At 44.7% G+C, this 17,190-nt stretch overlaps 1 protein-coding gene across 5 annotated transcripts in view; it reads right to left on the bottom strand.

Annotated features, from left to right (window-relative positions):
• Positions 1-12,428: 12,428 nt before the first annotated feature.
• The window catches only part of MTRF1 (mitochondrial translation release factor 1), a 51,819-nt gene continuing 47,057 nt past the window's right edge, over positions 12,429-17,190 (bottom strand). For all 5 annotated transcript variants that reach the window (XM_069970570.1, XM_069970568.1, XM_069970569.1 and 2 more), the window contains 3 exons: positions 16,051-16,187; positions 14,420-14,518; positions 12,429-12,657 (listed from right to left, as the gene is read on the bottom strand). In XM_069970570.1, the coding sequence (XP_069826671.1) occupies positions 12,538-12,657; positions 14,420-14,518; positions 16,051-16,187 (356 nt within the window). In that variant the 3' untranslated portion in view covers positions 12,429-12,537. The remainder of the gene's footprint in view (positions 12,658-14,419; positions 14,519-16,050; positions 16,188-17,190) is intronic.

Here is a 17,190-nt window from a genome sequence, read left to right as displayed (position 1 = left end):
AAAAAAATAATAATACTCATCTTCCCCAATCCCTCCCAGCTTCCACTCCCAGTCCACCAGTTCAAATTTGTCACTGCTGCTTCCATAATTTGTCATCCCCTATAGGAAATGCCCCAATGGCTACGGCCTGTCATGCTGCCCTCAAAGAAAGACGATCAATGTGCCAGGACGTGTCTGATATAGACATAGATAGCCATGTACTACAACAGCTAGCTTCCATTCAGACAGGATCTTTGGGTCTCAAGCCAGCAGTGGTTCCCGTCAGTGAGACCCCTTATTGGCCATAATGCACAATAAGGCAGTTTGGAGTCTAATCTGTTGGCAGACGCCCCCTAAAGTGTCCCTGTGTTTTGCAAAAACTTTTGCCGTGTCACCTTATTGTGGGATGGTACACACTATTGGTATGCTCAGAACATTTTTCTTTTCTATAGCAGTACCATCAGGTGTAGCATATCAATAGATTGGCGCCAGCGCGGGGGAAACCAGTGCCGCAGTCCTTTTTTTGAACCGTTGCCCAGTTCCTATGAACAGCGCCGGCCTATTAGCGGTCACCGGCCCCTGCCACTGGGGGTGGGCCACCCTGCCTCCAGTGCTTCAGCTTGGGCCGGTGACCGCTAATAGGCCGGCGGTGTTCATAGGAACCAGGCCACGGTTCAAAAAAAAAAAAAGGACCATGGCACAGTTGCTAGTACGCGCTCATGGCCGCGCGCCTCTCCACCCGTGCCATAGACACCATTCTATGCACGGGCGGATTCTGCATTCCGGCGAAAGAATTGACATGTCAATTCTTTCGGCGGATATCGGAAACGGCACGCCCATAGAATGGTGTCTATGTAGCCGTCGGAAAGGCGCGCGGCTGTGAGCACGTACTAGCAACGGAATCCACCGGAATTTATCCGCGCAGATTCCGTAGTGTGAACCCACCCAAAGGGAGTATAGGGGCAGGATTTTGACAGCGTATCCTGCCACCAGCACAAAAAAAAAAAATTATAGTTACACTTTAAATATTTGGTCACGCATTCTTCTGCATTACAATAAACTGGATTTGTTTGACACTAAATATTTGGTCACCAGTAGCGGCACAATGTTGCAGATCAATCATGGCAACGTAGCAGCCCAATAGGAGTAGTAGTAGTAATGGAAGTAATTTACCTATTCCCCCAAAACAATGCGTTTTCTTACACTGATTTTATCCCCTTAAGGACAGAGCCTGAAATGGCCTTAATGACAGAGACAAATTTTATGAATATGACCAGTGTCACTTTATTCATTAATAACTTCGGGATGCTTTTACCTATCCGGCTGATTCTGAGATTGTTTTCTCGTGACATATTGTACTTTACATTTCTGGTAAATTGGAGTCGATACTCATAACAAATCTTTATGAAAAAAACCCAAATAATGTGAAAAAATGTGAAAAAATGCATTTTTCCAACTTTGAAACTTTTTTGCGTATACAGAAAGTGGTTATACCACATAAATTATATATTAAATAGCATTAGCAACATGTCTACTTTATGTTGGCGGCATTTATTAAACAATCTTTCTTTTTTTTTTAGACGATAGGAAGCTTAAAACATTAGCAGCAAATTTCCAAATTTTCAGTAAAATTTCAAAATCAGATATTTTTAGGGACCTGTTCAGGTTTAAAGTGTATTTGAGGGGCCTGTATATTAGAAAGCCCCACGAAGCACCCCATTTCAGAAACTGCACCCCCTAAACTCTGCAAAAGCATATCCAGAAAGTGTTTTAACCCTTTAGGGGAGTCACAGAAATAAAAGCTAAGTGTGTAAGGAATTTGAAAATTTTAATTTTCTGTGCAGAGATTTTATTGTAATCCAATATTTTTCATAATTATAAACCTATTACCAGAGAAATGCACCCCAATAATTATTGTCCCGTTTCTGCAGTTTATAGAAATACCCCATATGTGGCCCTATTGCGCTATTTGACGCAACCACAAGCCTCAGATATAAAGGAGCGCCTAGTGAATTTCAACGCCTCCGTTATATTTGGTCATTTTTGACTGTACCACTTCAGGTTGGCAGAGGCTCTGGGGTGCCAAAACCTAAAAAACACCCCTAAAGGGACACCATTTAGAAAACTACACCCCTCAAGGAATGTAACAAGGGGTGCGGTGAGCATCTGGACCCCACAGGTGCTTCACAGATTTTCCGAACAATATGGCGTGAAAAAAGAAAAATTTATCTTTTACACTAAAACGTTGTTCTAGCCTTCAATTTTTCATTTTCTTAAAGGGATAAGAGGCAAAAAAAGACACAAAATGTGTAGCGCAGTTTCTCCCGAGTACGGAAATACCCCACATGTGGCGATAAAGTGCCAAGGGGGCGCAGGACGAGCCTCCAAAGGGAAGGAGCGCCAATTGACTTTTGGAAGCTGAATTTCACTGAAAAGGATTTCAAGGGCCATGTCGCATTTACAGAGCCCTCGTGCTGCCAAGACACTGGAAACCCCCCACAAGTGACCCCATTCTGGAAACTACACCCCTCAAGGAATCTAACAAGGGGGGCAGTGAGCATATGGACCCCACTGGTGACGGGCACAAATGTGGAACAATGTGACGTAAAAGTAAAAAATTTCATTTTTTCACTTTCATGGCACAAATGTGCCCGTCATCAAGGGGTCCATATCCTCACTGCACCCCTTGTTAGATTCCCTGAGGGGTGCAGTTTCCAGAATGGGGTCACTTGTGGGGGGTTTCCAGTGTTTTGGCAGCACGAGGGCTCTGTAAATGCGACATGGCGTTCATCATCCATTCTAGCCAAATCCAACCTCCAAAATCCAAATGGCGCTCCTTCCCTTGGGAGGCTTGCCATGCACCCACATGGCGCTTTATGTCCACATGTGGGGTATTTACGGACTCGGGGGAAATTGCTCTACACATTTTGTTTTTTTCCCCTCTTTTAACCCCTTGTGAAAATGATAAATTCAAGGATAAACCAACATTATAGTGTAACAAATGTAATATTTCATTTTCACGCCACATTGTTCCACATTTGTGCCCGTCACCAGTGGGGTCCATATGCTCACTACACCCCTTGTTACATTCCCTGAGGGGTGCAGTTTCCATAATGGGGTCACTTATGGGGGTTTCAACTGTCTTGGCAACACAGGGGCCTTTTGAATGCAACATGGCCCCTCAAAATCCATTCCATCCAAATCCAGCCTTCAAAAACCAAATGGCGCTCCGTCCCTTCGGAGGCTTACCCTGCACCCGAATGGCGCTTTATGTCCACATGTCGGGTATTTCCGTACTCAGGGGAAATTGCGCTACACATTAAATGTTTTTTTTTTATCTTTTAACCCCTTGTGAAAATGAAAAAATCATGACAAGATTAATGATTTAGAGTAAAAATTTTACAAAAATTATACTAAATGTTGGTCCAGCCTTGATTTTTTTCCATTTCCACCAGGGGTTAAAAAAGAAAATGAACACAAAACGTGTAGGGTAGTTTCCCCTGAGTACGAAAATACCCCACATGTGGGCATAATGTGCCATATGGGCACAGGGCAAGCCACCAAAGGGACAGAGCGCCATTTAGAGACTGGAATGGAGGATGGAGGCCATGTCGCAATTACAAAGCTCCTGTGCTGCCAGGACAGTAGAAACCCCCGACAAGTGACCCCATTCTGGAAACTACACCCCATAAGGAATCTAACAAGGGGTGCAGTGAGCATATGGACCCCACTGGTGACGGGCACTTACGTAGAACATGTGCCGAGAAAATAAAAAATAATTTTTTTTTCATTTTCACGTCCCAAATGTGGCCGTCACCAGGGGGCCATATCCCCGCTGCCCCCCTTGTTAGATTCCTTATCGGGTGTAGTTTCCAGAATGGGGTCACTTGTGGGGGGTTTCTACTGTCCTGGCCGCACAGAGGCTTTGTAATTGCATCATGGCATCCTCTAATGGGAATGGCGGCCATACCTACTTAGCTGGGGAAAAGGGACAATTCTAATTTATTTGGGGGTATTAGGGCAATTATTAGTTTATAAGGTTGGAAATGACAGGTGTCCATCAAACTCAACCTGTGTTGACCCAGAGGAAGGCAAAAACCCTCGTAAGGCAGACGACAGTAGCCTCATCACAGGGGAAAATTCCTTCCCGACTCCATATTGGCGATCAGAATAATCCAGGGACCAACGTGACCCCTGAAATAGGAATAAGGGACAGAATTTAGATAATGTAGAACCCCAGTGACGTGTGGTGCGCCTTGGAGCGATCCAGTATGCAGAGGCCGGGGTGATCAGGACAGGTGTCACACTGGAAAATGTTGTCCTTCCTGATCCCCCTGTTACCCCACACTCTGCACTTCTTCTGGGGTCTCCCTTTCTCCAGTGTGGGGGACGTCACCTGGAAAATGTTGTCCTGGTGCGATCCGGGGTCCTTCATATCCAGAAGCGCTGGGTCCGCTCCATGGCTGCTAAATATTAGGGCGCTATTACTACTTCTGATATGTTCGGATCGTGCCGCAAGCTACAGGGCAGCGAGGGACCGGAAGAGGGGGTGCTGGTATAAAAGTTATCCCCGTACAGGTGGTAACCTTTATCTAGCAGTGGGAAAATCAGTTCCCGGACGATCTTCCCACTTGTTCCGAGGATGGGGGGGGAGGGGGCATCTGGGGGCTGGATTCGGGTGTCCCTTCCTACATACACTCTAAGGGTACGTGCACACTGCGGAATGGCGAAGGATAACCCTTTGTGCATTCCGCAGCTGGCACCCACCGGCAGACTGATGCGGGCGCGCGTCTCCGTCCGTTTCATAGACTCCATTCTATGCACGGGCGGATTCCGCTCTCCATCCAACGTGTTCTTTCTTTGGACGGACGATGGAATCTGCCCATGCATAACATGGAGTCTATGACACGGGCGGAGACACGCGCCCGCATCAGTCCGCCAGCGGGTGCCAGCTGCGGAATGCACGAAGGGTTATCCTTCACCACTCCGCAGTATGCACGTACCCTAAATCTGTAAGTGTACCCAGAGGTATTCTCACAGAGTTTGTAGAATTTCACACCATACCGTCATCTCTTATTGGGACGGTACTGGCAGAAAAGACGTGTCTGGGGGGCAGCGTACGCTACGCTACCCCCAGACACGTCACTGGATGATGAGGATGATGAGGATGAATGGAGGAAAGAAGGATCCCCCCATTCATCCTCACTGGCTGTTTCGGTGTCGGAGGCAATAACGTATCCCTCTGACGCCGAAAACACCCTGGGGGCCATCTTTATACGGGGACTAGTATATGGGGTATGTAGTGGTGTAGTGTCAAACTTTATTCAATGTAGTGTGGTGTAATGTAGTGTTTTTTACGTGTTTTTTTACAGTAAGTATAAAAAAAAAAACCTACGCCAACAAAGGAGTTGCTGATAAATGCTGCACTTATGTGCGGCACTTATCAGCAGACCGTGGCAGTAGGATATAGAAAAAAAACACCCTATGCCAAAAAGCAGGAGTTGCTGATTAGCAGCGCACTTTCGTGCGATGCTGATTAACACTCAGCGGCGATAGGGTGCGGAAAATAGAAAAAAAAATTTGAAAAAAAAACAAAAAAAACCTTTTTCTACATTCTGAACATCCCTGTAGCTGCTGATAAGTGTATTACACATATCAGCCGCTAGAGGGCAGCAGAGCGCAAAATACGGAAAAAGCCGACGCTGGAGCCGAAAATAGCCGAGAGAAGCCGAACGTGACGTCACGGAGGAAGCCGAAGACCCGAACGAACACGAGGACGCCGCGAACCCGGAAGACGCCGATCAGGAGCCCGGGACAGGTGAGTAATGTACAAATACCTGCTATGGACCCCTCGGCTACCTAGCTGAGGGGTCCAGGGCAGGTATTTACTATTTTGTGGGACTCTGATCGCCGTGCCACCGGCCCAATCGCCGTGAAGGCCGGCCGGTACCGGACAGCCGTTCACGGCGATCGGGCCGGTGGCACGGTGACCACTATTACTTTTTACAGTAATGGCGGTCGGTGCCGTCCTCGGACAGCACCGACCGCCATTTTTTTCCGGGTCATCGGGTCACCGATGACCCGGAAAGGTTCCGATCGCCGCTATTGGCTGATCTGAATTGATCAGCCTATAGCGGCGATCGTAAGCACGGGGGGTGTTAACCAGCTAATTAGCTAAGATGGCCTGCTATGATTTATAGCAGGCCATCTTCCCCGATCGCTGTGTGCGAACACGCAGCGATCGGGGAAACATCGGGCGTAAATTTACGCCCTGATGCGCCAAGTCCCAGGGCGCAAGGGCGTAAGTTTACGCCCGATGTCGTTAAGGGGTTAAGGGACATCAAACAATAAGTGTTATTGGCACTTACACAGTTCATCCAGGTCACTGTCTACAGTCCAGGCTAGTTGGGCAGGGAAGTGTCCGTTCATTCATCAATCACATGATGGCCTGTATCAGCAGCTAGCTAACCGACATGATAGCAGACAGTTACCTCAGTGCACTGTACCTGGCCCAGGAGAGAAGGGGTTATGTAACATAACCCCCCCCCCCCCTCCTGGGCACAACTCACAGAAGGTGGGGGACGGTCTGGCTCCAAAGGGGTTACCCCTTGCTTGTAAACTGGGCAGGAATCATACAATATGTGTTTTTTGCTCAGCCTCAGTAAACCCCCCAGCCCCCTCCCCAGATACTGGTCCATATGGCGGCAGCAGTGCTCCTTTCCTTCTTTGGTTGGTGGGAGTAGGGAGTAGTGATGTCACGATACCAGAATTTTGAGTTCGATACCAATACTTGATTTTTTAGTTCGATACTCAATACCAGTTCGATACCTCGAAAAAAAATACAACCCCCCCCTTATAAGATCAGCCCCCTCCTCTCCTGACATCCTCTGTGCTGCTGTGACCTCCCCATAGATCAGCACACTCCTCTCCTGACATCCTCTGTGCTGTTGTGACGTCCCCTATAGATCAGCACACTCCTCTCCTGACATCCTCTGTGCTGCTGTGACCTCCCCATAGATCAGCACACTCCTCTCCTGACATCCTCTGTGCTGCTGTGACCTCCTCTATAGATCAGCACACTCCTTTCCTGACATCCTCTGTGCTGCTGTGACCTCTCATAAGAACAGCACACTCCTTCCTCTCCTGACATCCTCTGTGCTGCTGTGACCTCCCCTATAGATCAGCACCCTCCTCTCCTGACATCCTCTGTGCTGCTGGGACGCTGTGACCTCCCCTATAAGATCAGACCCCTCCTCTCCTGACATCCTCTGTGCTGCTGTGACCTCTCCTATCGATCAGCCCCCTCCTTTCCTGACATCCTCTGTGCTGCTGTGACCTCCCCTATCGATCAGCACACTCCTCTCCTGACATCCTCTGTGCTGCTGTGACCTCCCCTATAAGATCAGCACCCTCATCTCCTGACATCCTCTGTGCTGCTGTGACCTCTCCTATAAGATCAGCACCCTCCTTTCCTGACATCCTTTGTGCTGCTGGGACCCTGCAACCTCTCCTATAAGATCAGCCCCCTCCTCTCCTGACATCCTCTGTGCTGCTGTGACCTCCCTATAAGATCAGCCCCCTCCTCTCCTGACATTCTCTGTGCTGCTGTGACGCTGTGACCTCCCCTATAAGATCAGCCCCCTCCTCTCCTGACATCCTCTGTGCTGCTGTGACCTCCCCTATAAGATCAGCCCCCTCCTCTGCTGACATTCTCTGTGCTGCTGTGACCTCCCCTATAAGATCAGCCCCCTCCTCTCCTGTCATTCTCTGTGCTGCTGTGACCTCCCCTATAAGATCAGCCCCCTCCTCTCCTGACATCCTCTGTGCAGCAAGGGACCAAACATTGTGTTTATTGGGGACAGCATGGGGGGGGGGGCAGTAGTGGGCGGATTGACGGGGGGGGGGATCCAGGTTGGGTGAACAGCCCAGGGTACATTTAATCCGCCACTGGGTACAGACTACAACCCCCACACTGCAGGGAGCTGGTGAAGGCTGCCAGGTCTGGACAGACAAGAGAGGGTTACTCTGCCTGGCAGGTCAGTTCCTGTCAGAGGGCAGGGGTGTAAGGGCAGGAATGTTAGGGGCACACTAGAGGGCAGGAATGTGGGGGGGGGCACACCAGAGGGCAGGAATGTGGGGGGGGGCACACCAGAGGGCAGGGATGTTTGCAATGTCTGCACACATCCCCTACTCTCACTGCGGTACCACTCAAAGCATGAGGCTTGTCAAAGCAGAGGGGAGGGGGGATTTGTAAAGGGAGTTTAAGGTGGAACAGACAACCTGAACCTCGGCCAGCAGGAAGATTAACCTTTGCTGCTGGCCAAGATTCAGGCTGTCTGTTCCACCTTAAATTAGCTCCCTTTACAAATCCCCCCTCCCCTCAGCTCCGGGAAGCTCCCAGCTGTCAGGCCTCCGTTCCTCCGTGCATATTCATGTGTGCACACTCAGGCCGGTCAGGAAGCGCAGCCACCCAGAGTGTGCATACATGAATATGCATAGGAACAGCTCTGCAGATGGACGGAGGGCAAGCCGGCATCAGTCAGTCTCACCAACCTCACACTGAGTGCAGCCCTAGACGCAGCTCCTCACACCGGCTGCATGACAGGGGGGACGGGAGGCTGCGGTGTGACGGGCTGCGGGTCATTAGCAGCGGGGGTCTGTTACACATAGTAGCCGACCCCCACTGCTTCTGGAGAGGCTCAGGATGGGTCAGATGCCGCTGTCAGTTGTGACAGCGGCTTCTGCACAGTTATATAGCCGGCACATGCGATCGCTGTGTGCCGGCTATAACTTCTCACTGCAGTGAGCGGAGGAAGGGGCGGGCAGAGGAGGAGGAAGTGACGGCAGGGGGCCGGGGGCGGCACACAGAGAACATGGCCGGCGCTCTGCTAGTCGCCGGCCGTGTTCTCTGCTCTATACTTTATGTTAAGCTGCGTTATTAGGCAGCTTAATATAAAGTATCGATACCAGGAAATCCTGGTACCGAATCGTTTTTTTTGCCCGAAATATCGATAGTAGTATCGATATTTCGGTGCATCGTGCATCCCTAGTAGGGAGTAGTTCCCCCTCTTCATTGGTGCAACAGGCTGTCTGCTCCACTAATGAGGGGAACAGTGGGAATGCAGCCTGAGGCTGCGTTCACACTACGTATATTTTAGTCAGTATATGTATATTTCAGTCAGTATATTTCAGTCAGTATTGTGGTCCTCATATTGCAACCAAAACCAGGAGTGGATTAAAAACACAGAAAGGATCTGTTCACACAATGTTGAAATTGAGTGGATGGCCGCCATTTAATGGCAAATATTTGCTGCTGTTATTTTAGAACAATGGCTGTTATATTGAAATAATGGCAGTTATTAACTGTTAAATGGCGGCCATCCACTCAATTTCAACATTGTGTGAACAGATCCTTTCTGTGTTATTAATCCACTCCTGGTTTTGGTTGCAATACTGACTGAAATATACTGACTGAAATATACGTAGTGTGAACGCAGCCTAAGGCTGGGTTCACACTACGTATATTTGAGGCTGTATAGCAACCAAAACCAGGAGTGGATTAAAAAAAACAAAGGATCTGTTCACACAATGTTGAAATTGAGTGGATGGCCGCCATTTAATGGCAAATATTTGCTGTTATTTTAAAACAACGGCTGTTATATTGAAATAATGGCCGTTATTTACTGTTATATGGCGGCCATCCACTCAGTTTCAACATTGTGTGAACATATCCTTTCTGTGTTTTTAATCCACTACTGGTTTTGGTTGCTATGAGGACCTGACAAGAGGACCAAATACTGCCTGAAATATACGTAGTGTGAACCCAGCCTTAGCGTTTATAGTTAGTGAAAGTATCAGCCAGAAGCAGGAGTTGCTTTTAGTTACAAGCTAAACCCCACTCCTATCCCCCCCCTCCGCCAAGGCTACCCCCTAGGCACATGGGTGCCTAGTGGCAAATACAGCCCTGCTGCCAGCACTGGATCTTGTTGATTTGTGGGCCCAAGTGCATTTAGCATAACAGAACATTCCTCACACAACCATTAAAGGGGTTATCTGGTTAGGTACATGTAAATGTATGTTGAATCATCCCTCCTCCTGGAGACTAACAATTCATTCCATACATGTCATCACCTTATCTGTCTCCTTTAAGCTTTGAGGTTTGAGCTGCTGCTTTCTGCTGAAAACACAAAAATCTCTTTTTGAGCTGTTCAGCTCGTCTCTGCTCTCAACCTCCTTCTCCCCCTCCCAACAACATCCCTGGCCTGCTGTTTATACACTGTGTACAGCCCGGAGGGTAATCTGAGATTACATATAGTTAATACGGTTGAAAAAAGACACATGTCCATCAAGTTCGACCAAGGAGGGGATGGATACAGGGAAGGGGAAGGGGTGATATTATTTTGGTCTAAGAACTTGTCTAGGTCGGTTTTGAAGCCCTCTACTGTTTTTGCTAATCAGTTACTTGTGACCATACGTGTATTTCTGGTACTCGATAAAGAATAAATTGAAATGTTTTGACTACCGTATTTTGTTGCCATTGTTTTCAAACCTTCAGATAGTGTAGAAACTATGTTCCCTTTCAGATCTGAATGTTAATAAATTTTGCTCCAACAATAAAACATTTGTTTTACATTGCATCACTCCTGGGACGCAACTAGGGTCCATGTCATCAGGGTTGGTGGTGGTCTTCTACTAAATGTAGTTATCCAAATCATTATAGGGCTATCAATCTACTAAAGCAAGGTGCGTCAGAGGGACTTCTGTTTGTATTCTTTTCACCAGTTTGACTGTCAAGATTTTGCTAATGGTGGTTTGGGGTGCATTTTGAGTGGTGGGGTCACCTTTGTCAGGGTGGGTGCTCTGCTTGGGGTCTCAGAAGGAAGGAGTAAGAAACAGGGCCAGTACTGTGTGCTACCATTGTATTACAGATTGATCTAGTGAAACTGTATGTACCTAAAGATTTGCTAATGTATCCACGTTGCCCACACACTTAGATGGCAGTGATCTTAAAGGGGTGCACTTCTACATTCATTTTTTTAATTATTTATTTTTAATTTTAAAAGTACTGTACAGACGTTAAAAATGAGCTATAGTGAAGAAACAAGTATACCCTCCACATTTTACAGTTTATATACTTTTGGAAGGTTTTTTTTAAGCGATTTTAAAGGGGTTATCCAAGTAACAAAAACAATATTCTAAATGATCCCCCTACCCAATACCGCACTGTGTCTAATATACATGTATAACCTATCTTGCACCCTTTCCCTGTTTTGTTCTCACTTTTATCCGCTCATGATGTCTAAAAACTCTACTCTGGTCCACTCTGACCACGCACAGCTCCCTCTTCGCCATCCCTTTGTAGTCACAGGACATGTGATCTCCTCTCTGGGGCCCAGGTTAGCTGTCAATTGACTTGTTAACCCGACCCCAAGGGCATTATCTGCATCATCTTCATGCACCTGTGCCGCTTCCATAGACTTACATGTGTCTCTGAGCCTAAATTTCGGTAAAATGAAAAGGTATAGTTCTATCTCTGCTTGATGTCAGTGAATGCAGGCATATGTACCTGTCTTTGTGTCACAGCTCTGTATATTGTAAGTGTTATGGAGGTTCTTAGAGTCTGGAAGGAACTAGAATGTTTTCATTCACAGTCAGCAAGCAGAGATCTAAACCTACACTACATTCCCACCCCCGGTAAATAGATGCCTATTATGCAGCACATAGCTACACCATGCGCGCATCAGCTCTGCTACATCATCTGCTAGTATGGAATACATATTGGGATGATGTGATGCTAAATCAGTCGAAAAAAACAGTCCTGTGTTTACTGTGCAAGAGTAATGACAGCAGTGGGCAAGAAAGAAAGCTAAGGGGGCGAGTATGCAAATAAACCAGAGAGATGCATGATGGGAAATGTAGTTTTTCTATCTTGGTTATAGATCGGCTTTAAAAAAAAACTTGTAACTCAGGAGTGTCAGCAGCTAGAAAGACAGAAGACAAAATACTCAGGGGGACTTGGTGAGTAAGACCAGCTAGATTTAATTTTTTCGCTCTTATGTCGATAACCCCTCTAAGTGAAATCTTTGTTTTTGATTGCACATTATAGAGTGACTAACTGGCAGTCAGCTGCTTATTCTTCCATTTCTTTAGGTTAAAAAAATAAGGTAACGTTAGGAGCGCACTAGACAAAAACCTCTTAGCAGAACATTACATCACCATGCCACTACCACAAAAGGCATTCTCTCACTCTCCCAAGATCCCAGTGATCTCATGTGTATAGCTACATTTGTGTCACACTCTGAGCCTCAGATTATTGTTCTCAGATAGGAACCCCAGAAGTATGCAATGTAAGAATTAGCCTGGAGAAGACAGCTACATTAATATGCCTGAATGGAATACTTAATTAAAAAAAACATTATACAAAAATACAGTATTTTATTTTAGTACACAGAAAAAAATTATTCAAATAACTGTGGATCCACTTTTACCAAAGTAATAATGGGTGAGCTTGCGCAGACCTGACTTCAGATTTTGCTCTCCTACTAACATACATGTGGATCATAGATTTGTCATTCTTGAAGAATGTCCTTTTATAACCTCAAGTAAAGCCTCTGCATCAGCTGCATGGTGGATTCTATCTATCAGATTATCCAGCAGTTCCTCTCCACTTAAGAATTCCTGTAACAACAAATGGAATGAACATCACTTGTGAGAATACACCTAATACAAGATGAGTGGTAATGCATACACATTTTGGCTGGGTTCACACTACGTATATTTCAGTCAGTATTGTGGTCCTCATATTGCAACCAAAACCAGGAGTGGATTAAAAACACAAAAAGGATCTGTCCAAACAATGGTGAAATTGAGTGGATGGCCGCCATATAACAGTAAATAACGGCCATTATTTTAATATAACAGCTGTTGTTTTAAAATAACAGCAAATATTTGCCATTAAATGACGGCCATCCACTCAATTTCAACATTGTGTGAACAGATCCTTTCTTTGTTTTCAATCCACTCCTGGTTTTGGTTGCAATATGAGGACCACAATACTGACTGAAATATACGTAGTGTGAACCCAACTTATAGGCTGGGTCCACACTACGGTTTTGCAATCCGTTTTTTTTTTCATCTGTTTTTGCAAAAAAAAAAAAAAAAAGACGAAAAACCGATTAAAAAAAAGAAATGCAGTTGTGTGCATACGTTTTGATCTGTTTTTCCATTGACGTAACGTACGCAAAAAAGTAGCTGACCTTACTTTTGTGTACGTTAAAAAATCCAATTTTTTTATAATGGAAGTTAATGGAAAAACGGATCAAAATGGATGCTCACAACTGCATCCGTTTTTTCCCATCAAAAACGTAGTGTGGACCTAGTGTGGATGATTACTTTTTGTAAGTCTACTGTAATGTTTATAATAGGGGACTTGCTCACAGAGGGTGTCACTGTGGGCCCATTTTTTTCCAACCATCCTTCCCGGAAAGCCCTGTCTCCAAATGCATAGTTGTAAACGTCAGAGGGAATCGTCACTCAGAAGCACTTTCCGGCAGCACATTCAAAAGGGATGTATATGAAAAAAATGAGTGCTGTGCATAGTGGTGCAATTTTCAATAATCACTGGAGGTACACTTTATATTTTTAAAAACTTTATATTTTTAAAAAATAAACAAAGGAGAAGTCTGGCAATTTTTTTTTTATTAAAGGGCTGTGGCTGCTGCAGAGGATTATGCTCAGTGTCCCTCCAGTGCCCTGTGTCCCTCAGTGTCCCTCTGCCATCATCCTCTCCAGCAGCCACAGCCCGCACAGCTCTGGGAGTCGGGTCGTGACATCACTATTTTATCCAGGAAGTGAAGCCTTGATGCAGTAGTAAGGGCAGGGAAAAAAGCACTTTTTATGTGCATTTCCCATAATAAGTGTATATTGGTAATTTGTATAACTTTTGGGGGGGCAATCACAATACTTTAATAAAAATTTTCGCTGGACTTCTCCTTTAATCTTTTGGCTGCTTGTACAGTACATATCACAATACTCTTGTACTACTGTAGTGTACTGTCAGATCTTTGATGAAGTGTAAGAGTAGATCTTACATTGCCACAGAGGGCCTCCCCACAATTGCGTTGCAGGGTGCTGAACCCTTACATAACCGGCACCTGTAATATAACCACCTAGATGCCGCACTATTAAGTTAAATCACCAGAATCAGAGGCTGACTGATAGCAGTCAGCACCTGCTGTGTATAGAGTGGGCTTAGCAGATAGATAGATAGATAGATAGATAGATAGACATACACTTAAACACATATGCATATATACACAGACACACACAGGAAAGGAGCACATCACAACCTTATATATACATATGACACCAGTTAAAATATATAAAAAAATTGTACATAAATAATATAAATTCTTCAGCATTCAAAATATATAGTACACACCCTTAAGTTACGGATCTCATATGTAATCCTGTGGTCTGTCAATCTGTCCTGAGTAAAGTTGTAAGTGCGAATCCGGTCAGATTGATCTCTTGTTCCAACCTGTACAGAGCAGAAGATGGGAATGTAATATATTCATTACTCCTATGTACTATAATCAGGTAGTGTTGCCACATAGTGCTAAATTGGCCTCATGTATAAGTGCTGTTATTGTTTAGAGCAGGGGTAGGGAACCTCCAGCTGTTGCAAAACCGCAACTCCCATCATGCCTGGTCAGTCAAAGCTTTAGCTTTAGGTGCACTGTTTAGAGGAGTGATGGCTATAAATACTGCCTTGGGGTGTTCCTAATGATGAAGAGGGTGGGGAGGAAGAAAGAAGAGGCATCACAGACACTCTGGGCCATGCCAGTATGACACAGCACTGCAAATTAAAAGATAATTTTTTACCTTTTTTGCTTATTTTATAAGACACGAGCGGTAAGGATTTACAGTACTCTGATCAAACGGATGGTACTAGTGGGTTGGTGGGTACAGAGTCGCTTTAATCACTCCCACTATGTATGTACTATAGAATAGTGATCATGTGATCAGTAAGTACTTATTTGTCTAGGTTCACACCTCTGGTAACGTTTTTATTATTTTGCACCATCATAAGAACAGAAAGATGAAACAACGTTTGTGCCAGTCCCACTGCATACCAGACCCCTTTAAATTTAATGGTGCAATATTTTGGCTGCCATTTCCAACACAGGCTTGTAAAACAAATGTCAACTTTTTTAGTTACAAGTAAAGTCATGTTCACGCTTTTGTTATGAGTTCTGTCTGAAATGGAAACACAAAGTTTGTTGAATGACTCTTACCAAAGGATGATACTAAAGGATTCTTTCATGGTTTTGTCTTGGTGTCCGCCATTCTTAATAGTGATGCCTGGCCGCATGAAGCAGTATTAGCAAAGCCTACTGTTTTTTTTTTATGGTTAATAAAATATGTACTGTATTTGAACTATAAGATGCACCTATAAGACGTCGGTCTGTTAGTAAGTTCCACACAAGCAAAATGAGGGCATTTTTGAGTCTTTGTTGAATCATGTCTGACTTATCTGCAGGTGTAAAGGTCCCCAGACACTTTCAATAACTGATGGCAAAACAATCGTTCGGCCATCAGTTAAATCTCCCTCTTGCAACCTCATACACAGGGCACGGCCCTCGCTGCTGGCTTATTTCTCTCTAAACCAAGGGGTCAGCTGTTATTTTCCATCACCAACATCAATTTTCAGTGGTTGCTCAGGACTGCCTCATACGCCCTAGATTGACAGACGATCAAAGTCTAAGGTGTATTAGGACCATAATGTTTTGAACTGATGGCATCATAGATCCCTATGATAGATAACTATGATGCAGACAGCTCAGGCCATTAGATCAGAGACATTTTGTGCCTGTATTGAACTTTTGATAATGTAGCCTAAATGTTTGTCCTGTTTTATGATTTTCCTATATAACTCTGCAGTGCCTTGTAATGTAGGTTTTCTCTGTGGTGTTTTTTATGGTGTTGAGGACTGTATTTTTCCATGACTTTACTGCAGTGTTCCCCAGCCTGTATCTCTCTAGTTGCTGCAAAACTACAGCTTCTTCCCACCTGCAATTTCCTGGAACTTTGTCTTTGGGATAATTCCTCCTTTACATTCTGTTCATATAATTTTGCTCTCAGCATCTTCATGGCTTTATCTTTGTTCTGGATTTGGGAGCGCTCCTGTTGACACTCCACTGATATTCCTACATGGAAATGCAGAGATTAATAAACTTTATTTTAAAGTCATGACATAACACTGAAAGGGTCTAAAAAAATGTATAAACTTATAATAAAGCTCCCTGATCAGTGCAGAGCTGATCAGGGTCCAGCAGCATTAATAGCCTCTGGCAATCACAATATTGCAGGGATGGGGCACAGGAAGCCTTATGGCTGCCTACTGAGCCTATAGCACTATACATACAGCAATCAGGAAGGCAGCAAGTAGTTAAACATCTGTAAAAATGGTGACGTCACGTCACATAAACTGTCGCCAACTGCTGCAGCGGTGGGACAGACTGGAGCAGCAGGTGTCGGCAGTTTATGTGACGTGACATCAACAACTTTACAGAGACCTGAACACTCTGTGCTGTAGTAAGTGCAGGGAAAATGCACTATAGGTGTGTCTCCGTTAATAAGTATCTATTAGTAATTTTCATAACTTCTGTTGGGCAATAACATATCTTTTTTTTTTTTTATTATAATTTTTTATTTTGTTTATAAAAATACATACATAAAATTAGTTGTAAACCTTCAAAATTGTAGTTCACAAACCTATAACTTGACCAGCTTATAAAAAAAAAATAAAACAAAATATCGATTAATCAGTGCGTGAGCTTAAGTGGGGAGAGATAAAGCTGATATAAGATCTTTATCTGGAGGATTTTATGCATCACGTTCAGAGTTGACGTATTAGTATTATGGAGTACATTAGCCCATGTAATCTCGTCCATTATACCTAACTGTGCTTCCCATTTCATCCTAATTTGTTTCAAGTGTACATTATCTCGTTCCTGAGCAATTTTTTTGTATATATTTGCCATTATCTTTTTCCCAGTATCCTGGTTTATTAAATAACAAAAAACTTTGTGATTCCCTTATCTGTAAATACCATAATTTGTGAGTCTTCCAATCTAAACTCCCTCTTACAATCTTCAAATGTTAATAATTCCCCTCCTTGTATAATCTGTGCAACTTTCCTAACACCTC

This window comes from Dendropsophus ebraccatus, chromosome 5 (assembly GCF_027789765.1).
Source record: "Dendropsophus ebraccatus isolate aDenEbr1 chromosome 5, aDenEbr1.pat, whole genome shotgun sequence".
In the NCBI taxonomy this organism is placed as follows: domain Eukaryota; kingdom Metazoa; phylum Chordata; class Amphibia; order Anura; family Hylidae; genus Dendropsophus; species Dendropsophus ebraccatus.
This window is presented reverse-complemented; position numbering and strand designations above follow the sequence as displayed.